Raw genomic sequence first — 27,604 nt, forward strand, 5'->3', positions numbered from 1 at the left:
TGTGTTATTGTTAGAAAATGTCTCTAATTGTTGGAAATAATGTGGCATAAAATGAAAGCAAATTGTTTGTATTTAAGAAAACCCATTTTAGGTAATTAGATTTGAAATTAAATAGCAAGATATAAAGAAGGAGTATGGAGGTGGAGCATGAGAGGAGATAATTAGGAATGTTGTTAAATTTTAAGAATAAAAGATTAAAAGTGAAAGTATCATCCCACTAAATGCTGTGGGGAATTTACCTATTTCATTCTTTGCTTCAGTTTTTCTTATACTAGAAATTATCTAATGAAAGTACATTAGACACACTCAAGTCATGCAATTTTGACAAAATAAAAAAAGAAAGGGAATAGTGTACCATTTTCAATATTAAATTAGAAGCATAACTTCTTTTGAATTAGTAATTTTTATGCCATCCCCGTTTTACTTTGAAAAGGTTTTTATCTCTATGGCAACAACTGCAAAGAAATACACCATATTCATTTCCATCAGCTTCCAATGAAAATGATTTTAAGCCCATAGTAAATTAGTTGTATAGTCTACAAAAATGTATAACTATAACCCCAAGGATTTATTGATAAAAAGACAGAGGCAGGACTGCTTAGATAGTAAATCAGTCCCTTGACATTTCCTAGCTTGGGAATTATCCTTGATTAGCATGTTTCAGAAATTTTGTATCATTTGAGAAAAAAAATAAATGACAGTTTACGGAATGTGTATAGAGACATAAAAAGTGAAAAATTGCCAAAAGAAATAAAGATAAGAACAATTTAATTTTGGCAATATATTACTCTGACATCATTTACATTATACCAATAAAACCAAGTTTTCTAAGAAGTTAAATTGTATTCTAGCAAAATGGCTTTCTAAAACAAAGTAGATAAATTCAAACAAACAGCCGATAACAGAAGCTCTTGTCAGATACCATGGGTAATTTACAAAGGCAAAGAGGCACAGATAGTAAGGGTGAAGGAAATGCCTACATCTTCACCAGCTGCTTAAGAACCTAGCAAAATTCTGAAATTACAATAACAGATGTTTTCTTCTCCCAATGTCCTATCCCACTTCCACCTTTTTTTTTTTTTTTTCAGTTTGGCTTCCTCTGTCTCTATATTTCTTGCTACTTTTACTTGAATGAGTTGGACTTGTTTATGAAGGATAAAAGTAGTACCTATAAATTTTACTTGCCTGGAAACCATGAACAATCTTGAGACCAATGCCACTTATAAACAGCAAAAGTTTTATTAAGTCATATCTATGCTGAAAAATTCTGTTTGAGATAAATATGCATAGTGCCTTGACTCCTACTCTGTCCCCAAAGGGAGCACTCATGTCCCTCCTCTCTTCTAACGTGTCCTCAGGGTCGAGCTGCTGATTCATATGTACACTTGTGCCTGGTCTTTTATTTATTATTTTCCCATATTGCTTGCAACTGCAGTTTCTCCCTATTTGCTGACTTCCCTGCCTCAGTTTGTAAATGTCCTCAATTACAAAACAAAACAAAATGACAACAAAAAACTTTTCCTTGACCTCACCGAATGTGATCTTATACCATCTCTTTTTATACCTCAGCTTCTGAAAAGAATAGTCCATAATCCCCTAACTTTCTCAATAACTACTATACTCCCAAGACCCATAAAATGTCACATCTGCCTCTGCCCAGCACAGCCACTCTTAAAACCAGCCTTGTTCCAGATCACCAAAGGCTTCTCCTCAGACCCCATCCTCCCTGATGTCTCTAAAGGATTTCCAATCAGTTGACCATCCCCTTCTTTTCAAAACCTTTCTCTTATTCCATTTCTCTATACAGTTGACCCTTGAACAATTCAGGGGTGAGGGGCACTGATCCCCACACAGTCGAAAATCTGTGTGTAACTTCTGACTCCCCCAAAACATGACTACCAATAGCCTACTACTGACCAAAAGGTTTACTGATAACAGTAATGGTCAATTAATACATATTTTACATATGTATTATATACTGTATTCTTACAATAAAACTAGAGAAAAGTATTAAGAAAATCATAAAGAAGAGAAAATGCATTTATAGGACTGTATTTTTCAAAGAAATCCATATAATTAAAACTGGACCTGCACAGTTCAAACCCACGTTGTTCAAGGTCAGTTGTACTTTTAACTTTCTCATTCACCTTCCACCCACCCCTGTATATAAATTTACCCTAATTTCAAGGTTCTGTCCTCAGTTCTTTTCTTTCTACAGTCTCTCCCTTGGCCACCCTATCTACTCTGGTGGCTTTAAGTGTCACCCATAAACTGATGACTTTCTAACAGAAAACTGTACCTTTTTCCTTATGATCTCAATCCAGGTTTTAAGGGACTGGTGCATTTCCATTTGCAGATCCTGTTGGCGGCTCGAATGCTATAGGCTTGACACTGACTCATCTTCAAAAGAGTGTTTTCTTCTAGTATTTTTTACTTTGGTTGAAGGCACTATTACTGTTTCAGATTTGGTACTTTAGTCACCACTTTTGATACTTAAGCCCATTGCCTTGTCTCCGCTCATTCTCTCTCCTTAATGTCTGCCCCATCTGGTCATTTCACATTATTTTTATAAGCATGAGCTGAGTTTAGCCTTCTATTACTTATTGATTAGACTAAAAAATAGTTCTATCATTTGTTCCTATATAAAACACATGCACTGGGGTGCCTGGCTGGCTCAGTTGTTAAGCATCTGCCTTCGGCTCAGGTCATGGTCCCAGGGTCCTGGGATCGAGCCTCGCATCGGGCTCCCTGCTCAGTGGAGAGTCTGCTTCTCCCTCTCCCACTCCCCCTGCTTGTGTTCCCTCTCTCGCTGTGTCTCTCTCTGTCAAATAAATAAATAAATAAAATCTTTAAAAAAAACCCCAAAAAACACATGCACTCACACTCTCTGTCTCTCTATCTCTGTCTTTCTCTTGTGGTGAGGTTAATATTAATCAACATTTTCATTGTGTCTTCTTCTCCTCAAAAACCATTGAGGGCTCTTCACTGGTGATGTTAAGGATGGTGTTTATTCCACCTCTGGGTGCAGATGTTGTTGGTGCCAGACTGGGGGACCAGCTACCATGAGTGCTGGCTGCCAATGGTTTCCATGTGTGCTCCTCTCCAGAGGCTTGCCTTAGTCTGCAGGAATTGCCTTGCCTGGAGATACCTCAGAAGTTACTGCCCGTTTCCCCTTCCAGTGTGGTAGGTGGGTATCAAAGCCTTGTCCCATTCTCCAATGTAGGAATAAATTCTCTGGTGCTCCGGCTACCTGTGGGGTCTGGCTAAAACTAGACTTCTGAAAGCACATTTTTTGCCTGCAGTCTTCCTCTTCCTTTTTCTGCTTCCTTCACTCTCTTACAGGTTTCTTCTGAAAAGCAGGTATACAAGAACTCCGTCTTAGATTCTGCTTTTACGGAAACCTGACCTAAGTCAACTTCCATGGTACCTCACACAAACCAGGCACACAAATGTTTCTCAAGTAAATAAAACAGGCTTTTGGGTCTCTCAGAAAGAAGGTTTTCACTCAAACGTAGTTGCTTCTCTCAAAATAGGTGTTCTCACTTATTTTCTTCTTTTTTCTACTTTTTATTAATTAGCTCATCTCACCTCTCAGTGTAGAGATGTTTGATTGTATTTATAACATCTTCAAATTCTTTTAAAGATAAACTATAAGCATGATTGAATAAGTGCATAATTGAAATGTTTAATTTAAATTTAAACATGTACCAAATAGCTACTAATGGGTTCAGTGTGATGTTCTGAATAACGATAGGGAGGCAGGAATATTAGCATACTGTCACTTCGGTGGAGAGTGCCTTCTCCTTTTCCATTCTCTTTAAGTGTTTCTATGACTAAGTAGTTAATATTTATAAGATTCTCTCATAGAACACCTGTCACCAGACTGCATCCAAAGTGCTCCTGGCTTAATCTAACATACCTGAGGGCTAACCTGTGATGAAACAGATAAATTTAGGTTAGAATCTTGAATGGTTTGCCTGAAGCCACAAGTTAATCCAATCACACAGCTGGAAAAAGAACAGCTCTGACTCCCACCCCCATTCCTTACTGACCAGCCAATGCTTGTTCCCAGCTATGGGTGCAGGGTAAGCAGGGCACGGGCACAGAATGTGCACTCTTTAACATCTGTGGAGACTGCAAAAGGACCAAAGTACCTATCTACATTTGTCCCTTATAATGTGTGTGGTCTTAATGAGAAAAATGAGGGGCTTTGGTCAAATTCTCAATAGTCTCCATTTTAAAGACAGGGAAATCTGGGTTTTGGAATACAACCACAAAACAGACAGTAAGGGCTTCTTATTATACACAATAGCTAAAGAGATTAATAGCCTGAAGCCTTGAAGAACTGTTGAATGTTTCTGACCTCAGTTTCATGATTTGGTGGGCTGGAATGACACTGTTGTCCCCTCTCAGCTCTAAAATCTGACAACTGGATGTCCCTGAAATGGGCCCGTAGGCCCCTCTGCTGAAACAGCTCCCCGCCTGCCTGGGCCTCAGGGACTGTGTGTCCCTGGTCCAAAGGAGGCTGCATAAGAAGGTGTGCTTCTCCCACAGCAGAGACCAGTTCTTGGGTCTATTAAATAAGCCGTTCTGAGTCAGCATTCTATTTGAAAAATACGAAACATTTCTCTTTATTAATCCAAATAACAGATAGCTGATGAAGCTATTCTGTTACAATACAAATGGTGTCATTTGACCCTTTATTTAAATGAATAAGGACCTCAGCTCCTTGTGGTTTAAGGACCTATGTAAGTATTACTGGAATAAAACCATTGGTTACAATCTCTTTTTCTTGTTACAGCCTTCCCAGAGCACTTTGTGTCTTCTTCAAGCGCACTGCAGAGACTCACTAATTAGAGTGAAGTTTACCACAGTGGACCACAGGCACCCTGTCATTAACTAGCTGTGATATTTATCTGAGCAGTGGCCCGTTCTCATAAAGTCTGGGCTACATCTCATACTATGTCTTTTTTCACCTGATCCTAATTAGACTGAGCTAGAAGTTGCCTCCATCTTCTTGTTCCTTTACCTTTCCTACCAGTTAGAGTGTGAGGCAAAATTAAGAGGATTCTTGTCCTTGCTACACAACTACTCCTTCGTGAACATTCATTTGACATGAGTATATATTAGCTTCTCCCCCTTCTTCCTGCCTTACTCTATTGCTTCAGCAACTAAATTTGATGTAGCTCTGGTGGACACCAAGCTGGAGTACGGAGGAGTATCTGGGTGGCAGGACACTAGGAGAAAACTGTGAAGTACAAATTTTCAGATAAAACAGATCATTGTCATTCCTTGAACTTCTTTTCCAAAGTTCTCTGAAATTCTGACGCTGTATTTTGAGAAGCATCTAACTGACAATATTAAAAAATCTCACAAACATTAAATCATATCTTATTATGTGCTGTGATGAAGTCACATGCTTACTGATGAATCACATGTTATTGGGACTTCATCAGTTAGGACAAGCAGAGGAAATTATTATGCAAAGTAATGAATGATACACTTTTGCTCCAAGAAATGTATCATATAATAAAAGTAAGAAGACTGCTATGCTATTCTTATATTCTATGGTGATTTCTCAATTTCTGAAATAGGTATAAAATGATGAAAGCATATAGATGACTTTATATTTACTTATTTATATACACATATAATACCCAAAGCACACAAAATGACTGAATAAAGTCAGAATACAAATGTACAAAATCTGACCATGAGATATATAATGATACAGACACATAATGCTTGAAAGCTTTACATTCCTAGTAGAAAGGGTACTTCATACAAAAAGAACATAAATGCAAAAATAAACCATTATATTATTTTTTATATGGTAGAATTTGTATTGTGGTATATTTTTTTCTCCCAAAGTGGGTATTTTAACTCAGTAAGAGTTTTATCAATTATATAATATTGACCTTTTATAAGTGTTAATTTTAATTGTCTTATAGGTAAACCGGGGATAACTAGATAATTCTAAATGGTAAATGAGTTTCTAGAAAGACAGCAAATAAAGACAAAGACAGCAGTATCAGGTATTGAAATAATAGTGAAGGTTCCCCAAAGTCTGCTGTGGAGCTCTGCAAATAGAAGTGTAGGGAGAAATGTAAATTTGATCATTTTTATCCTCTGAGTATCATGTTTGGTTTTGTAAATTCAAGTAAGATGTTGGGGGAAAGTTGCATAGCCCTTGAAACTTGACCAGGGTACACAATTTCCCAGATACCCATCTAGAAATATCATACAGGATCAAATATGGTATTTCTTTGGTAATCCTTAAGAAGAAATCCTTAGGAAATTTCACAGAAAGCAAATGGAAAAAGATGTCATGTGTATGCCAGGAAGTTTAAAACATGTGCAATAAACATGAGCCATTATTTGTAGAATGCAGAACCTCTAAGATGTTATTTAAAACATGTATATTTACATATTTATATATGGATTAAGCAAAAAAAAAAGAGATGCCTTTTTCCTATATTTATGTTCTACCTGGGACAAGAGTTAAAACTATTATTTAAGAAAATTTGATGGGGGGTGCCTGGGTGGCTCAGTTGGTTAGGCATCTGTCTTTGGCTTGGGTCAGGATCTCAGGGTCCTGGGATCAAGTCCCACATCAGGCTCTCTGTTCAGCTCTCTCTGCTTCTCCTTCTCCCTCTGTGTGCGCTCTCTCTCTCAAATAAATAAATAAAATCTTTAAGAAAATTTGTTGACTTTTTCCTTTTAGCAATACAAATTCTTGGTACAAGGATACAAGTAATAGCATTAGTGAGTGAGTAGAATTATGGATACACTCACTGTGAATTTTAAAGGTCAGTTTCAATACATAAAGTCAAGAAGAGTGTCATCTTCATGTGCAACTAACCAAATTACTTCCTGAAGCTGAAAATTCATCATTATTCATTCTTTTCTCTATAAGGCTCCTCCTTAAAACTCAAGCCAATGTAAAATAATTTAATCCCAACTACAGACAATTGTTAGTGGTTTCTACCAGGCCCTAAACTTACTTCACTGGAACGATGAGGTCATTCTATGGCTCTGAAATTAGCACTGTGGAATAAGCTACCCTAAAAAAAAGAAGAATTTTTTTTTACCATAAAATTTCTGTTCAAGATCAAAATTACAATCAAGCAACAAAATGCAAGAATGAGGTGTTATCTTGGTCCAACCAGACAAACTTGCATTTGGGGCAGTAATTAGCTGACTCACCAGCAAAATGTTTTTCTTCAGAGACCTAGAGTGATTTCTTTAAAACGTTCATGGTAGTTTTATGCCAACCTTGATACTATCCAGACATGCACTTAATGTGACAAAAAAGGAAAAAATCCAAGGTCACATTAAAACAATAATTTTTTTTTTTATATTTTGGGAAATTCTATTACAAATATTAGGAAAACCTGCAAGGAATCTATATCTTAGAGGGAATTTTTATAAATGCCAGTTCTTTTGAGATATTTCATATAAACTTCTGTGAACATGCTCAGCTGTCTGAAATACTCCACTTTTCACTAAGATACTTTTCTGGGCTCCCATCCAGGTCCTGTCCTTACCGTTCCAACAGATTCCGCATTTCTGTCTCTCCTTCCTCATGATTCACCCCCTAATTTACACCTTTCTTGCAATTTTCGTTTCTAATGCTCTCTCCATTATTCAACTAAAACTTCTTTTTCAGCTGGCACTTATTTCAGCCACCTCTTCTCTTATCTAACATCTTTCCTCTGACTTTGTTCCAAATTTTAATCCTCTTCGACCCTCCATACATCCTGAAATACTCTTCTGTTGGCTTCTTGGCTCTGCAGTGTCCTGGTCCCTATTTTGGCCCTTCTCTGACCTCATCATGGGCTGAACATCCTCTTGGCCCCCATGCTGTTCTCCCTTACTTCTCTCTGATATACTCTCATCTGTGTCTTAGGGTCAATGCTAAACATAAGTTTTAAAAATTGTGTTAATCTATAAAGGATGTGTGAACTTAAAAATGTGCCAGCCAAATGTTTTACCTGTAGGATTTTAAAAAGATAACAAAGTAAAAAATAAACAACCACATATATATATATATATATATATATATATATATATATATATATACACACATATGTATGTATATAATGGCATATGACAGAATCAAAGAAGAAAATCAGGAGGTTAAGAAAAAAAAAACCTATAAATCTCAGATATATATTGTCATGAAACATTGTTGAGGTTAAGAGAAGCTTTTAAGTATGAGAAGCATACTGCCGTGTATTTTATTAAATGAACACTTTATAATCTAAGATTTAGTTACTTAAAAGACAGTGAAAAGAATAAAATCAACTAATACAAATTTGAAACAGAAATTTGGTGTGGTTCTTGGAGAAAAATAGTGTTCTTATTGTGCTTATAGAAAACTATACACAAAGATCAAAGAGAAAAAGATAAGGAATTTATCAATCAGAATCTGTACGCTTAATAAAAATAATAGTAATATTAACATGTTTCTACAATGTTTGATATTGTTCAAAATATGTTTACATGTGACACCTGTATTTGTTTTTTTGTTTTTGTTTTTGTGACACCTATGTTTGAAACTGACCATAATTGTGAGATATTGGTAGGGCAGAAGCTAGTATCTCTTTAACCACTGAGGAAAATGAAGAAGTCAATGATTTATTTAAAATTAAATGTTCTGAAAAAAAAAATTAAATTAAATTAAATGTTCTGCTTTCATTAAAGACATTTATGCCCAGAAGTAAAGTATGTATAAGACTTGCCACATATTTTATATGTCATTTTAATTAACTTAACGATTGTCAATTCCTTCCTGGTCAAACACCTGTAATCAAAATAAAAGAGTTTTGTTGATAATGTGTCAGTAAAAAATAATTTTCAATTCATAGACTTTTCTTTTGTCTTCTATTGCGTGCTTCAGTGAAATGGAAAAATTATTGGTCTTAGCTTGCAGTATGTGTGTATGCATACGCACACATATACATATAAGTACATTAGTATGTCTAAAAGAGCTGAGTGTTACCTAGCTCTCGAGCAGAGAAGAAATGGTGGCACTAAGATGGACCTAACTGTAAATATGTAAGAATGCTCATTTCCTTTTTTTTTTTTTTTAAAGATTTTATTTATTTGACAGAGAGTGAGAGAGGGCATGAGCAGGGGGGAGCGGCAGGCAGAGGGAGAGGGAGAGGCAGGCTCCCCATTGAGCAGGGAGCCCGATGTGGGGCTCTATTCCAGGACCCTGGGATCATGACCTGAGCCGAAGGCAGATGCTTAACCGCCTGAGCCACCCAGGCGCCCCAAGAATGCTCATTTCTTAAATTAATTGCTTCCCTTTTAAGTAGCTTATAAAGCAGAATAAATCATGGATTGTATTTGAAAATAATAATTTGTAAATGTGGATAATGTCAATAATACCTGTTCCAGCTTCTTTCCTCAATAAATAATGGCACTTGTGAAAGCCGGTAGTAATAACGACAAGCCATGCCTCACAGTATCTATAAAATTCTTTTACATTCTTTAGTTTCTGACACTGTTACTCTTGATAGAGGCTAAAATAAAAGTAATATTAAATTATTGAGACTATACATATTTATAAATGGAGTAAATTTGCATAAAGTAGTGGTTGAACTTTATAATTTGAGTATGTTCCTCCATAATTATCATGAAGAATACATAAGTTTAATTTATTCTTTAACCCACCTTCCTCTGAAATGCAAGCTTTGAGAGGGTACAATTTCAATTTGAAGCATTATTATTTTTAAAAAGCCTCATTTGAATATTTTTTCATTTCAGCTAGTCTCTGACAAGGACTCTCATAATTATCTTACAAGCCAAATTAAGAAATGTGGGTGGGAAGGAGGTAGCGGTTAGTGTATTTGTACATGATTTAATTATCATGCCGTAAGAACATCAGTGGTAATCAAGATGGCAGCCTTTGTTGGTACATGCAATTGTCAGGTTCTACTCTGTTCGGGATTTATTAAAGATTTGCATGAAGACTTAGAGGATAGGCTTATCAAATTTTACGGTGACATAAAGCTGGGAGCCATTTCACTGGAAAAGTAAACTAATAGAAAGATATTAGGGACTAAAATCCAGAAGATGAAATTTAACAATGACAGGAATCAGTTCCTTCTCTGTGATTCAAAAAGTACAACAGCAGGGATGAACATCTGACTTGGCAGAAGTTTTCATTAAAATAAAAGAGAGGGAACATTACAAATTGACCACATGTTGTTTAAGTCAAAAGTATGGTATCACTGTACACTTAAAAATTTGTCAAGAGGGTAGATTTCATGTCAAATATTCTTACCACAGACACACACAAACAACTCTGTCATATGAGGGATAATTCAGACCTAATGCCCTCAACCTAGCCTCACCCACCTAGCTCTATAATTTCCATCTCAAACCACCTACAGAGTATAAGTTTTTGGGAATTAAAACTAAAAATCTGTTTATTATTATATTTTTCTATTTTGAGAATACAGTTGACTAAAATTGTTTATATTTAAGGTATACAACTTGATGATCTGATATACATTGTGAACTATTCACCATGATCAAGCTAATTAACATATCCATCGCTTCATACATAATTACCTTTTTCTTTTTTTATGGTGAAAACACTTAAGATTTACTGTTTTAGCAAATTTCAAGTATACAATACTATATTAATTATAGTCTCATTGTTGTACATTACATCTCCAGAGCTTACTTATCTTGTATAACTAAAACTTGTACACTTTGACCAACATCTCCCCCATCCTCCTCATCCCAGCCCCTGGTAACCACCGTTCTACTCTGTTTCTGTGAATTTGATATTTTTGGATTTAGACATATAAATGAGAACATGCAGGATTTGTCTTTCTGTGTCTGGCTTATTTCACTGAGCATAATGTCCTCCATGTTCATCCATGTCCTCACAAATGGCAGGATTTCCTTCTTTTTTAAGACTGAATAATACTTCATTGTGTGCATTTTTGTGTGTTTGTGAATCACATTTTGTTTATTCATTCATCTGTCAATACACATTTAAGTTGTTTGCATATCATGAGAGTACAGATATTTCCTTGAAATGCTCATTTCATTTCCTTTGGGTATATACCCAGAAGTGAAATTGCTGGGTCATAAGGTAGTTCTATTTTTAATTTTTGGAGAAACCTCCATACTCTTTTCCACAGTGGCTGCACCAATTTACATTCCCACCAAGAGTGCACCAGGGTTCCCTTTTCCTCGTGTCCTCACCAATACTTGTTATCTCTTATCTTTCTGATAACAGTGATTCTAACAGGTATGAGGTGACATCTCATTATGGTTTTGATTTGCATTCCCTGATGATTAGTGATGTTTAGCACCTTTTTATGTACCTGTTGGCCATTTGTATGTCTTCTTTTGAGAAATGTCTACTCAGGTTTTTTGCCCATTTTTAAATTGGGTACCTGGGGGTTTGCTATTGAGTTGCATGAGTTCCTTATATATTCTGGATATTAACTAGGAGGTATAATTTATCACTCAGTTTGCAGGAAAGGAAAGTTATTAGAAGGAAAATGTCCTCTGGATGCAGAACGTAGACATAAACTCAGAAATATGGTCCTAGATGCAATTAGACATCTTGGCTATCATTGGGAGAAAACAGAAGAAGCCTGGAAATTAACTTCACAAGGTCATTTCATCTGGTCTTCTGCCCCCAATGAGTTAATTGCTTAAGGCAGACTCAAAATCTAGATAAGTAATTTTCTATTTTTCTCCCTGACGCTACTTAAACTTTGATCAAGTGGATTAACGAACTCCTGAATAGAGAGGGTCTGGAGAGCCAAATGGGAAACTACAGTTGTATATATAGGTATTGGGAGCAGAACTCAGATAGGACTGCTTTATAAATAATTTTAAAATTTCAGCATAGTTCCACTTATTTGCAATGTGTCCTTTCCAAGTTGCTTAAAAACCTCAGTTTCTCTATGAGAATGATAGTATTACATATCTCATAGAGCTATTGTGAGAAATAAATAAATGAAATAATAATGTGAAGCATTTAGCACATTATAGGTGGCTCATAAATCTTAGCCATTATTCACAAAACTTTTCCTTTTATTTTCTTAACCATCAAAAGTTATTAAGCCCTTTTGTGTTCACTAAACTAGCCATTTGTAGTAAAAAGTAAACATAGAATTTTTAATTTTTAATTTTGATTTTTGTCCAAATCAAATCTTAATTGTACTACTAAAAAAATAAATAAATAAAAACAAAGAAACAAAGCTGCTCTAGTAGAAGGAGTTAGTTTAAAAAAATACACAGAAGCGCATCAGCTCAATCTTAAGTTCCAATAGAAGTATATTATCTATAGTACAAGGGCATACTCGCCACATTTTGCTCTGCCCTAAATAATACCACACATGTTCAGTCCCATTCCTGATACCGCCACAAAGTCCATGAGTATTTTCTGAGATCAGCATGTTGGGAGTCAGAAACCCATATAAGAGAGAGTTAAGAGACATGGGATTTTATTAACCTGATAAAAGGTAAACCTTGGTAAAATATACCACTGGCTCCCAAATACTTGAAAGATTCTGATATACTTAAGGCAAAAGACTTATCTGCCAGAGGACAAAACTGGGAATAATAAACAAAAATGACTAAAAAAGAGATTTGGGGTTAATACCCTAGGACAGTAAAAGAGAACGTGAGATTTAGAATCAGAAGCCCCATATTCAAGTTCTGGCTCTACTTTTTTTAGTATATGTGCTGCCAAAGCGAGCACCTGGCTCTACTTTTTATTAGCTCTTTGACTTTAGGCAAATCACCTAAACTCTGAGTCATATAATCCTCATCTACAAGGTAACAAAAGTTAATAACAATAATCATATGAGCAAGCACATAAAATGTTTCAAGACATTAAAATGATTTGAAAATAGCAATAACAATAAGCCATAAGAATGGGGTGACCCACTGCTGAAAATGTTGAAGTGAAGCTTACCCATTATCACTGCAGGGGTTCCCTTTACTGGGGGAAGCTAAGACTAACTATTGCAACTACAATTTACTCACTTACTACATATTTTATCTCAAAGGCAGCAAACTGTAATGAAAGAAGAATTATAAAGCATCACTAAAGTCAATAATTTAATTCAACTAAAGACTGCAGTTAATATTCACAGTCTTTACATAATTCATGAACAGGCAGGAACTCCACAAAGATACTCATCAACTTAACTCAAAACCTCAAAATATGACCAATGTGCCCTAGATCAAATTACAGTTAATTCATTTCACCTAAACTGTATCTCTACATTTGTGCTGCCAATCTTGAAAGTATATAGAACTTTCTGGATTGTAAAAGTTCTGTCAAAATCTCAGATCTCAAATTTCAGCCTTTGGATAGTTAATACTCTCCTTATGCCCATCTGCTTGCTGTATTTTGGGTTTATTTTTATTAATGTTCAGAAATAAGTAAGCCTTGAGATAGTAATGCCTACCAGTTGTCCCAAGTTTACTTACCCTCTGACCTTCTTTTCCAGGTGGACCCTGTGGGCCCTGTATCCCCAGGGAACTCTGTGGGAGGTGGAAAAGGACACATGTTAATAGACTGTTTCAAGTACACCTGCCTCACAAAGAATGTTGTGAAAAGTAATACCTACTTTATTGATTAAACAAAACTTGTAAAGTGATTTGAGCTCTTCCAAAGTTAGACTCTAATATAATAATAATGGTAAATTGTCCTGTGACTGGTTTGTCTTTGGAGTTAACTCCAGAAAAGAAAAAAAAGTGATTCCAAACCAGGTGTGAGGCCACTGTTCACTTCCAGACTCCAGACTTCCTTTCTGACTCCCATATGGTCAGAACTATGTTTCACCAAACTACCATAAATAAGTAGGAACAATATTTGCAAGCAGGAAAAAAAAGGTTCTTTCTATATATAAACTCTATAAATATAGCCACATTTTTGGTTGAGAATAGCTCTTCTAAGTATCCACTAAGAAAACACATGATTATGATGTTGGCTTCAATATATGTCTTTTCATAACATTTAATTTTTAATATCACAGACATTATTTAATACTTTCACAACAACATTATCAAGAGGCAGAAAAAATAAGCATTTTTTTCAGACTCTGACAAAAGGCCCAGGAAATTCCAGCTGCTGTTAATCTGTAAGTCGAGTCTCCTGATTGTCACAGTTACTTTTACATAGGAATTCTTACTCAAAATGATGGTATATTTTTTTAAAAAACTGTCAGTAGTTATTGCCTCTCTGAAAGTTTCTTCTTAGTTCTCCTGATACTTCCTCCTTCCCTATTCAACATTTTAAACATGGGAGTTTAGGCTCATTTTCTTCTCAATCCGCATTCTCTTGCCATGATCTAATGTACTGTGGACTTTGAATATTCCAGGCCAGTGATTCTAAGATTTACAATGTGGGTATCCAACCACCTGCTTGAGATACTCACTCCTCTAGGGCATCTGAAACTTAGCACATCAAACACTGAACTTAGGACCCTCCTCCCCCAGACTGGATTCTCTTCCAGCATTCTCAGTAAATTCACACATCCTGTTAGTGCTCATGCCAGAAATCTAGAACTCATCCTCCGTACTTTCCTTTCTCAAATCTCTCTTTCACATCCAGTTACCAAGTTTGGTTGGTGCATCTCCAAAGTATATTTGGAACCATCTATTTCTTTTCATTCCTATAGCTCCAATCATCACTTCTTGCTTGCTCACCGGCTTCCTACTTGAACCTGACACTAACCCCTCCATTCTCCACATCATGCCAAACTGATCTTAAGAAAACCCAGCCTGATCACAATTCTCAACTTCAAGCTGTATTACAAAGCTGTCATCATCAAGACAGTATGGTACTAGCACAAAAACAGACACATAGGTCAATGGAACAGAACAGAGAACCTGGAAATGGACCCTCAACTAATCTTTGACAAAGCAAGAAAGAATGTCCAATGGAAAAAAGACAGTCTCTTCAACAAATGGTGTTGGGAAAATTGGACAGCCAAATGCAGAAGAATGAAACCGGACCACTTTCTTATACCAGACACAAAAATAAATTCAAAATGGATGAAAGACCTCAATGTGAGACAAGAATCCATCAAAATCCTATGGGAGAACACAGGCAGCAACCTCTTTGACCTTGGCTGCAGCAGCTTCCTATTAGACATGTCTTCAGAGACAAAGGAAACAAAAGCAAAAATGAACTACTGGGACTTGATCAAGATAAAAAGCTTCTGCACAGCAAAGGAAACAATCAATAAAACTAAAAAGCAACCTACAGAATGGGAGAAGGTATTTGCAAATGACATATCAGATAAAAGGCTAGTATCCAGGGGCACCTGGGTGGCTCAGTTGGTTTAGCGGCTGCCTCAGTCAGTTAAGTGGCTGCCTTCGGCTCAGGTCATGATCCCGGGGTCCTGGGATCGAGTCCCACATCGGGCTCCCCCTGCTCTGAGGAGAGCCTGCTTCTCCCTCTGCCTCTGCCTGCCACTCCCCCTGCTTGTGCTTTCTCTCTCTCTCTCAAATAAATAAATAAAATCTTTTTTTTAAAAAAAGGCTAGTATCCAAAATCTATAAAGAACTTATCAAACTCAATACCCAAAAAACAAAAAATCCAGTCAAGAAATGGGCAGAAGACATGAATGGACATTTCTCCAAAGAAGACATACAAATGGCTAACAGACACAAGAGAAAATGCTAAAAGATCACTCATCATCAGGGACATACAAATCCAAACCACAGTGAGATACCACCTCATGCCAGTCAGAATGGCTAAAATTAACAACTCAGGAAACAACAGATGATGGTGAGGTGGTGGAGAAAGGGGAACCGTCTTACACTATTGGTGGGAATGCAAACTAGTGCAGCCACTCTGGAAAACAGCAGGGAGGTTCCTCAAAAAGTTAAAAACAGAGCTCCCTATGATCCAGCAATTGCACTACTAGGTATTTATCCAGAGAATATCTACACCCCAATATTTATAGCAGCAATGTCCACAATGGCCAAAATATGGAAAGAGCCCAGTTGTCCATCGACTAATGAATGGATAAAGATGTGGTGTATATAGCACACACACACACACACACACACACACACACACACACACACACACAATGGAATATTACTCAGCCATCAAAAAGAATGAAATCTTGCCATTTGCAACAACGTGGATGGAAATAGAGTGTATTATGCTAAGTGAAATCAGTTTGAAAAAGACAAATACCATATGATTTCACTCATATGTGGAATCTAAGGAAAAAAAACCCAAATAAACATAGGGGAAGGGAAGGGAAAATAAAATAAGATAAAAACAGAGAGGGAGGCAAACCGTAAGAGAGTCTTGAGTCTTAACTATAAAGAACAAAGTGAAGGTTGCTGGAGGAGAAGTAGGTGGGGTAACTGGGTGATGGGCATTAAGGAGGGCGCATGACGTAATGAGCACTGGGTGTTATACGCAACTGATGAATCACTAATTCTACCCCTGAAACTAATAATACACTATATGTTAACTAACTTGAATTTAAATAAAAGAAAAAAAAAAAAAGAAAAAAACCCAGCCTGACCTTCCCTGACTTTCCATAGGAAGGGATGAATGTCTTGGTTCATCAGTCTTAAAATGCTTTGTATTTGACCTTTAAAGTATTTGTCATAAGTTCATTTAAATGATTGTACAGGTAATGATTCATCAAGCTCTAAGGACAACAGGTAGAAACTGTCTTATTCACACAATGGGCCTATTAACATCTGAGTGAAAAAATTCATACTGGAAAATCAATTCACTTTAGTAAGTTTTTGGATAAAGCCAATAATTTTCAAAGAGTCTTACAAATATTTGTGATTAACCTATTGTATATTAAATGCTTAACTGGTTTGGAATAAATGAGAAAAATAGTAATAAAAATTCAAACAAATCTGAATTTACCTCCATTCCAGAAGAAACATTCCTTTGTTACCTAATTTTAAAAAACTTAGGATACATTTGTACATTCTGAACTTTTTCTTTAAAAGTTGTGGTTACCTTTAAACTAAAATATCAGATGTGTTTGTGATGACCTATAATTATTTATTATGTATATATTCATTTTTTGTTTTTTTATAGAAGAAACTGTTTCAATAAATGTGATAATGTGCATAATTTCACCATCTAATTTTATTTTGAATAGAAAAAAGTTATAAATTTTCATTCAGATAACTTTCATACGATCAAAGTCAGTATTTAATAAAAATTACTGTAACTCATTTTCAAAAAGCATTAATACAAAAAATTCTGCATGTATCACAAATACTCAGTATTTCCTCAAGTCTTTCTGATTCCTTCCCTACAAAACCCTAGTAAAATATATGTATGTATTATTGTCATTTCTTTTATCTATTCTTGGAACAATTTATTATTTATTTATTTTTAAATTTTATTTTATTATGTTATGTTAATCACCATACATTACATCATTAGTTTTTGATGTAGTGGTCCATGATTTATTGTTTGCATATAACACCCATTGCTCCATTCAATACGTGCCATCTTTAATACCCATCACCAGGCTAACCCATCCCCCCACCAGAACCCTCATTTGTTTCTCAGAGTCCATAGTCTTTCATGGTTCGTCTCCCCCTCCGATTTTCTCCCCTTCATTTTTCCCTTTATTTATTTTTAAAGATTTTATTTATTTGTCAGAGAGAGAGAGAGAGAGAGAGAGAGAGCGCACGTGCGCATGTGCACTAGCGGGGGTGGGGGGGCGAGGGGGAGGGGCAGAAGGAGAAGCAGACTCCCTGCTGAGCAGGAAGCCCAATGCGGGACTCAATCCCAGGACCCTGGGATCATGACCTGAACCAAAAGCAGATGCTAAACCAACTGAGCCACACAGGTGCCCTGTTCTCTGAAAAATTTAATGTTATAGGGGCACATAAAGCCTATGTTTTATTGATTTAGGCAGGAATAAAAAACAAGGAATGAAAAAAGTGACCAGTTCTGTTTGATTTTTTCTACAAAAAACACTACCAAATGATATATAACCAAGGAAAGTTGGCTAATTAGGCCAACTTTAGGATGGTACATTTATAATGTGCATAAGAAAAACAACTTTTAAAATCTAAATATACCAAGTATTAATTATAATATAATTACAGGGAGTTGTGTCATTTTTTAAAAGATTGACACAATCTTGGCTCTAGATTAAACTCCTTCTTTTTACCCTTAGGAAACTATTATCATTTCATGAATAGTCAAACTTATATATAACATTTTTGATATCCGTCCAAATGTTGACAGCTTTTTCAGTGTTTTTAAACATGAGCTACTAAAACATACACACACCAAATATTCATGGAGGGAGTACAATTAATTCTGAGCCACATATAATCAAAATTGCACTCCCTTAGTTGGAGAAATTATATACAGAAGCTGACAAAAATGCAAAAATATTAAACTTGATTTGGAGTGGATTCAATGGATTCAAAAATATTTATGAGAACCTTTTGTGTCCGAAGTCCAAATGGTACACTCACACACATAAAACCCACTAATATGCCCCCTCAATGTACATGATTCTGAATCCCATGCCCCACCCCCACCTTATATTTGCTAAGTTTAGAACCCAGGGAGATTTTTAATGAAAAGTTAGGGAATTGTTTTTTTTTTTTTTAGATTTTATTTATTTATTTGACAGAGAAAGACACAGTGAGAGAGGGAACACAAGCAGGGGGAGTGGGAGAGGGAGAAGCAGGCCTCCCGCTGAGCAGGGAGCCGGATGCGGGGCTCGATCCCACGACCCTGGGATCATGACCTGAGCCGAAGGCAGACGCTTAACGACTGAGCCACCCAGGCGCCCCTAGGGAATTGTTTTTAATCTCAAATGGATTATTCACTATTTGATTTATCCATGACCAATTTTTAATCCTAGACACATTGCATTAACGTTCAGAATATTTTTGAGCTGTCTTTATTGAATATTAGTTGACATTTACAAAGAAAAATAAAATCAACACTCTCATTAGTAAAACACAGGCCAAGCAACTACAGAAAAATAATATTTTTTCCCAAAATAAGAAATCAAAATTTGGGGATAATTCATTATTTACAATTATCCAGTTTACTACTCCTTCCATCTAGTAAAGTAAAATAGTGTTTGCTGATCACTTACTATTGAAAATTATACATACACCTATGCTCCAGCCTACCTAAACTTGGGTAGAGCTCAGCATTTGTCTCAGACCCTTCCCACAATTCTTTCTTACTCTGGCCTTAATGCCATTATGTGTGTACTTTACTTATCCTCTTAGTTGACTCGGAGTCCTAGAGGACAGATCATTTTTTTTCTATGCTCTACCATACTTATAGAAGAGACTCAATAGATACTTAGTAAATTGGATCAGAAGGAAGGAAACACTGGGATGGAATAATAATGGGTGGTGGTGGTCGTAGGAAACAGATTTCTGGTCAGTCTCTAATCATACTCATTTTCAAAACTTGAACTTAAATACCACATTGGAGAATTTTCTGTCTTGTCTGTATTTCTCATCTTAATTTCAATTGTGTCATATCTAAGAGTAAAACTGCCTTACAGTTCATTTAAGAATTGTTTACCACTTATGATATCATCTCTATTATGAAACTTATTTAAATTTTTGACCATTATTTGGTATTTTATAGATGTATACCATTTTTCAAGTTAGAGAATTGCATCTTGTGTATAATCTGTGCATTATTTTCTTCTTAGATTTCCTTTGCAGAAGAGTAATGCCGATTTATTTTTTCTACTTTTTTCATGTATTTAGTCTGCTATGAAAATAACTGTAATCTGGATTTTTCCTAAAATTTCACAAACATGAAGATTTATTGCTTTTCTCAAAGAGAAGTGTAAGAATGTATTTTGGAGATTCATGATGTAAACATCTGCATATGTCTATACAGGCATTCATTCTTTTCTCTTTTTTTTTTTTTAAGTGGAATTCTGGACATTAAAAATGTTGACAGGGAAAGGAATTCATAAGGCTGTTACTTCTTTTGGCTAGGATAAAACTATGTAAAAAATAGTCCAAGGAAGCTAAACCACTTTAAGTTCCAGTGGACAGCTATTACAGTGTGTTACGCTATACATAGCTCTCTCTGGACAATCTGCTGATTACTTAAGGCAGGCTACAGCTTGTCATTATGGAAGCCCATGTAAATATTTAACTGAGAAATTACTTAGAATTAACTGATTCAGAACAGAATTTTGAAGTGTTTAACAAATACAGCAGATGTTTAGTAGAGTTAATAGGGTAGATTAATTGCATTTAAACACATTTTCATTTGTGAAAAGAGGCAAGATATATTCATAACTTCTTAATCAAAGAAAGAAGCTGAAGTAAAAAAGGGAAGTTTCATTTTGAAGTATTATTTGCACTCCCTTCCTAGGGTTGTTGCAGAATATATGATACCTAAAACCTACTTCAACAAAAATGTTATGCAAGTATGTGTATTTTAACTGTTATGATTACTGCTTTAGAATATGCTTCATAGATTTGAAACATAAGATTAGGCAGAATCTGCGTTGATTCTTAAAATGCCACTAGGGAATTTTCTGTCTTTCAAATAGAGTGTACAAAATTAAAATGGAAAACAGAGTTTATCTGTTTTTATAGAAAATTTCATGCCTTTAATATGAGAACAATGGGAACAAATGTGGTAAGTTGAAGATATCAGAACCAAAAAAAGCGCGGATCAGTAAAAATGTAACAGACATATAGTCCAGTCATGGGAAGTGGTTCTGAGAAGTGGAATTCAAGAATGTTTATGTTAATAAATTAAAGGAGTGATGGGTTTTATGTCATTTCATAGAATTATCATGACACAGGAAAGAATTTCCCTTAGGGTGTTAAAGTATTCAGAAAAGGAATTTTATGTTATATATAAAAAGCCTAATATTTTATCATAAGCATTTGTCAGTGCACACTAGGAAATAGATGTCTTTGGAATAAAAAAACAATAGAATCTCTTTCATATACTAAAATAAAAAAAAAAGAAAAAGAAAAGAAACCCTGACAAACCTTTCCAGTAACACTGACAAAAGAAGAATAAGAAGAGCCGTCGCTAGAAAGAAAATTTATGAAATATTTGTGTAGACAGGAATGTTTCAATCATTATAAGTTACAGTAAACAGATTCCATAATTGGATGGACAACTTTATCCTATCTTCAACAATTTAAAAAATAGAGGTCATCTGTAGTGCTTTCAAAATTTAACAGTTTCATTTGAAAATCCTGCCAGCATTTTGGACATGAGGCATAATGAATTATGATTGTTCCATATGGTTATAAAGATAAATTTTAGTAATAATCTTTTTCTGTTTTCTGAACTCAGAAATCACATCTATTTTCATACATAGATTCTGAAATGTTTTCAGTCACTATTGATTCAGCCATTAACACTAGAAATATAAATTAAATAATAGAACATATAATCTGTGAAACTGGAATGCTATAGGACATCTGTACTCCCCACAAACTTTCCTCTACCAAGAATTTTTGCCCATATTAGGAGATATTTTACTTTGTAACTTGTATATATCCTCAGTTCCCTTCCACTTTGAATATTATCTAGCAGAGTGAATTGCATGTAGTAGGCACTGAGTGGCTGAATGACTGCTAGATTCTGATTCCTTTACACTTCTCTTGGTACCTCTGCTATAGTGAGAACATTAATTGTCATAGCTACCAAAATTTCAATTAAAAAATTTATATTCTTCATCTACGAATCCCACTTGATACCAAAATAATCTGTTATTTTTAATTCTTATGTGGTAAAATTGCAAAATAGATGCTCTACTTCTATTTGGAGGAGTTGCCCTTCATTAGAGAAAGAAATGTAAGTTGCATTAAATTTATCTCACATTGATGGGGATTAAGTACTTACTTTTTGAAAAAACAACATGAATTGAAGAGATTAATGTATCTATACAAACCATTAATTAATAAGAACTAGAACCATCAAGTTATTTAAAAATGCTTATATTATTTAAAATAATGTAGTTTCATATTTGGTAATTATTCTTGATTCACTTTAATTGACTTATATTTTCATATTTTGTTAATTTCATATTTTTAGTTTTTTTGACTATGAAAAACTTTATGTAAATTTGCTTTATTTTGGCCTTAACCCAATAATGAAATGGTTTGATTTCAGTTAACTCAAGGCCATGTTGACAAGTAAAAAATTGGTAGGTCAACGTCTATCAAATCCATTTGTATCATCTGTCTTAATGATTTATGTGAGGGAGAATATGACTGATTCAGTTTTAATGATGAGTCTGATCATAACAACAGTCTACTTTTTGACTGGCTTTGCCATAGGTCACTGACCACATCATGGAGACATGGTTCCACAGCAAAAAGAGGGAATAATCTACACATAGGTGGTTTTAAAATGTCTTCTGATAACTTCTGAGAATGGACAACATGATACAAATGTAATTCCAAATGTAATATCATGAATAACTTGCATTTGGCCTATGCAACATAAATGACAAGACTGAAGGAAACTTAACCTAGTAATTTTGGGGTTAAAACATAAATCAGTACAGAGATATTCACACACCACATGAAAGACCTATGAATTATACAGATAACTGTGAAGATGGTTGATACAATATCAGACTAAGCAAGTGGCAATTCATTGAGTAAGGTGGTAAAAACCAAAACTTTAATAGGGGAAAATGCTTCATACTGTAATAAAGAAATTTTAAAAATATATTAAAAACATATATTGAAGACTTTTCTCTTTTAAGATTTTATATTTATTTATTTATTTATTTATTTATATTTATTTATTGGGAGAGAGTGTGCACACACAAGCGGGGGGAGGAGGAGAGGGAGATGGAGAGAATCTCAAGCAGACACCGCACATAGTGTGGAGCCTAACATGGGGCTCGATCTCACAACCATAAGATCATGACCTGAGCCAAAATCAAGAGTCCAACTCTTAATGGACTGAGCCACCAGGTGCCCTGAAGACTTTTCTCTTTTTTAACTTTTCACTGGCCTTCCTCCTTTCTTCCAGGAGCATCCATTTCCCTCAGGAGGATTAATATCATAATAGCATAAGTGTAAAGACAGTGAAAGAGTCAATGTTCAACTTTTGACATCTAAGAGTTCATATAAGACAGTAGTCTGGAAGCTGGGCTCCATTAATAGAAAAGTATTTCTAAATATCAAGTACCTCATCACTACAAATCAAGAGATATTCTCATAGATCACAAAGTTGAACATGAACCCCACAGAGGAAGGAGCCCATAGAGGCTGTTTCTATCCAACCAGAAAGGGAATTGAAAACATTTCCTTCCCTTCTGTTTCCTTGAATGAAGAGTTTCAGGAGAAGAATGGTGAATTAGACACCAGTATTTTTGCTTTCCCTCTTGTTAGGAAACCAGGAAGAAAAAGAATTCATAAAGCATTCTATTTCTCATCAGACAATGAGCAAAACCTTTATAATTCTGATGGAAATAATTTCTAACCTAGAATTCAGTACCATGACAAACTAGCAACCAAATGTGCAAGTAGAATAAAAACAGTTTTAGACATGTAAAATCTTAGAAAATTTACCTCCCTTTTACATTCTCCTAATAATTTGCTTGAAGTGTATTTACATAATTGAAAGAGTGAAACCAAGAAAGGAGATGACAAGGAAAAGAAGAAGAGTTGGAATCAACCAATAAAAAAAAATAAAAGGAGTCACAGAATGAGAATTTTATAATTTGCCTGGAAAGCTAGTAGCCAAGAATGGAGTAAAAGGCCTGAATAGGACTCCCCCAAAATAAAGACTGAGTGAGAGAATTTGAAAAATATGGAGGATAATTGCAGGGCAAACAGATAATTAGAAACACCAGAGAACAAAACAAAACAAACAACAACAAAACTATTCAATAAAAGAAAAGTATATCACATGGCTCTACAAATACCAATATTTACATAGTCATAAAATTGTGAAAATTTTATATTTTTAAAATAAAAGTAATACTATAACTCTATTAACCATTCACTCGTGGTTGGACATCTAGATTGTTTCTATTATTTTACTATTTCAAACAGCGCTGAAATAAATAGCCTTGCACATGCATTAATTTCATAAATGAGTGAGAGCCCCTGTAGCTAAAATTTGAAATTTTGATAAACTGTCAAATTGTCCTCCAAAGAGACTATATCGACATATAATTTCCTCAGAATGTATATTTCTCTACATTTTTGCCCACACACTACACTATCAAACTTTTTGACCTTTGCCAATCTTTTTCTATTGGTGGTAAGAATTTTTTAAATGAGGCCTACTTTCTTAACAAATTTTTAAGTGCGCAACACAGTATTCTTCACTATAGGCACAATGTTGTACAGTAGATCTCTAGAACTTATTAATCTTGTATATCTGAAAATTTATACCCATTGAACAACAGCTCTGTAATTTCTCCTCCTCCCAGCTCCCGGCAATTACCATTCATTCTACTCTGTTTCATTGAGTTTGATTATACTAGATACCTGGCCTAAGTGCAATCATACAGTAGTTGGCCTTCTGTGACTGGCTGATTTCACTTAGCTAATATCCTTCAGGTTCTTTCATGTTGTTGCATAGGGCAGGATATCTTTTTTTTTTTTTCCTTAAGATTTATTCATTTATTTCAGAGAGAGAGAGCAAGAAGGGTGTAGGGGCAAAGGAAAAAGGAGAGGGAAAGCAGACTCCTCACTGAGTGGGGAGCCTGATAGATCATGACCTGAGGCAAAACCAAGAGGCTGAATAACATTTCACTGTGTATATACACCACATTTTTGTTCATTTATCTGTCAATTGACATTTAGGTTGTTTCTGTATCTTAGCTATTTTGTCATAGGCAAATGAAAGGATGTTCAACATCAGTAGTCATCAGGAAAATGCAAGTTAAAACCACAGTGAAAGATCACTTCACACCTGTTAGGATGGCTACTTTAAAAGAAAAAGGCAAGTGTTGGCAAGGATGTGGAAAAACTGGAACACTTGTACACTGTTGGTGGGAATGTAAAATGGTGTAGTGGCTATAAAATCCAGTATGGAGGTTACTAGAAAAAAAATATAACCACCATATGATCCAGGTATCCCACTTCTAGGTATATATCCCAAAAGAATTGAGACCACTGCCAATATTGTAAGTGAAAATTAGTATTTCAGAGACATTTTAATTTGTATTTCTCTTATTATAAGTACATTTAGATGAATTTTTTATGTTGAAGAGCCATCTTGTTCTTTCTTTTGTATAAACTCTGTTCACATCCTTACCCAATTTTTAAAAACTAAGTTAATATATACATGAATTACAATACAGGAATTATTTGTTCATGTGGCCACATTTACTAATTTTTTTCATATTTACTTTCTGGATTTTTTTTATATTTAAAAAGTTGTTCTTTACTAATTATTTTTAAAATTTCTGTATCTTTCCAGGGCACCTGGGTGGCTGAGTTGGTTAAGCATCTTACTTCGGCCTGGGTCATGATCTCAGGGTCCTAGGATGGAGCCCCACGTCTGGGCTCCATGCACAGCAGGGAGTCTGCTGATTCCTCTGCCCCTCCCCTCAATCAAGTGTGTAATCCCTCTCAAATAAATAAATAAAAATCTTTTAAAAAAATTCTATATTTTCCGTAGGACCGTTCTGGTTTAGTTTTCACCTTTAAAATTTTGATCCATCTAATATTTTTATTGGTATGGGAGTGATAAATGTATCCAACTTTGTGTTTTTCCAATGCTAAGTAATTGTTCCCAATCTATTTACTGAAATATGATATTTATTTTTATGACACTTTCAGTTTTGTTTTTAACTATGTAAATATACTATTTTGAAAAGTATTAAATTTTTATTTAAAACACTGAATAAATTAAGGCAAATAAACTGATTCTTAAAGTTCATTAATTGCAGGCAGTTTCAAATTTAGCATTTGAAATAGCAAGGAATTGCTCTAATTTTTATACCCAGCAATTTATCCTAGAGTATACAACAGATCATTACTTTTTACATAAGTGGTTTCAAATTGCAATAATTTGCCACTAATTTGGTTAACACAGTGGTAATTATTATCACGTAAAAGATTTTAAGATTTATTCTAGAGAGAGAGAAGGAGCGGGAGAGAAAGAAAGACAGAGAGCAGGGGGGGGTGGGCTCGCAGAGGGAAGAAAGAGAAAATCCCAAGCAGACTCCATGCTGAGCACAGAGCCCAATGTGGGGTTCAATCCCAGGACACTGAGATCACGACCTGAGCCAAAACCAAGAGCTGGACACCTAACCAACCACACCATACAAGCGCCCCCATGTAAAATATTTTTTTTTAATCATCATTTTGTCTTTAGATTCAACTTGTACTTATTGGTGGCAGAACTAAGGAGATGGCCTTTATAAGACTGAACAAGCCTTGTTAATTCTGTAGAACATGTGGAAAATGCCAGGGTAGCTGCTTAAATATTGAATGGGTAATTCCTGATTCATAAAATACTTGAAAATACTAAAATTCTGAGACTTAGTTTAATATACTTAAGAACTAACTCAATTTTTGTGGAAATTATACTGCAGGTCAATGGACAAGTCAATCTATATACAAATATTTCCTTAAACACAATCTTTTAGAAATGCGGTCACACATTTGCCCTCTATAATCATATACTGAATAAGTTAAGGCTGAGTCAGTATAACTTCTATTCAGTGCAAGTAGCATTAATAAGATTAGTCATGATGTATCAAATAGACCCTCCTCCCCCAGGATATTAGTCCCATATTACTTTTCAATCTGCTGGGTTGGTAATATGATGTGTTTTTCAAATGATCAGATTGTGATGTTATCGAAGCCAGGTATAAATGCCTTAATTTTCAAACTACCAATCAAACACTAGAAAGTTGGCATAAAAGTAAATTATAATTAATTTTTCTTAATATTTCAATGAAATGGAGCAATCAGAAAGTTATTTCTAAGCTTCTAAAAAAAGTAGTATATCATGTGAACAAATCAACATAATTTGAGAGTCAATGTACTAATATAAAGCTATAACAAGCACATAAATAGTGAATAAAAGGACAATGCAAACAGCATATAAAAAAGACTCTCATATTTGCACAGAACCAAATGGTAGAAGCCCTAGTGCAACATTTCATCAAAATTTCAACAAATATTTTGATGACCTCCATACACTCACAACGATAAATTAGGAAAAGAATAGAGAATTGACATTTATTGAGTACCTGCTATTATATCAGGAATCCCACTAGTCACTTTACATAAGTGATTTAATTTAATTCTAACAATTGTATAAAATAGAATTTTTCCTTTTTATAGATGTGAAAACAAACTTCCTAAAGATAACACTGCAAATAAGGGGGGGACCTGAGCTTTAAACTCAAATATATCTGACCCCAAAACTCAATTCTACTTCTAATATGTTCCACTTCCACTTCCAAAGAAATATTTGGAGAGTAAGATGTATTTAAATATGCAACATGTTAATCTGCCAATGGGGTTTCAGGTAAATCTTATCAGATCATAGGATCTGATAGGATCACCCTTGACATTTTTGATACATGAAGATATTAAACTTTCTAGAATATATTATATTGGGAAACTAAGAAGTGGTTGTAAAACA

General features: G+C 34.9%; 1 protein-coding gene across 2 annotated transcripts in view; it reads right to left on the bottom strand.

The window, feature by feature from the left end:
• COL19A1 (collagen type XIX alpha 1 chain) overlaps nucleotides 1–27,604 on the bottom strand; it is a 327,156-nt gene that overhangs the window by 133,702 nt on the left and 165,850 nt on the right. For both annotated transcript variants that reach the window (XM_078055163.1, XM_078055162.1), the window contains exon 15: nucleotides 13,480–13,533. In XM_078055163.1, the coding sequence (XP_077911289.1) occupies nucleotides 13,480–13,533 (54 nt within the window). The remainder of the gene's footprint in view (nucleotides 1–13,479; nucleotides 13,534–27,604) is intronic.

The sequence above is a fragment of the Halichoerus grypus genome, chromosome 9 (genome assembly GCF_964656455.1).
Source record: "Halichoerus grypus chromosome 9, mHalGry1.hap1.1, whole genome shotgun sequence".
Taxonomy (NCBI): domain Eukaryota; kingdom Metazoa; phylum Chordata; class Mammalia; order Carnivora; family Phocidae; genus Halichoerus; species Halichoerus grypus.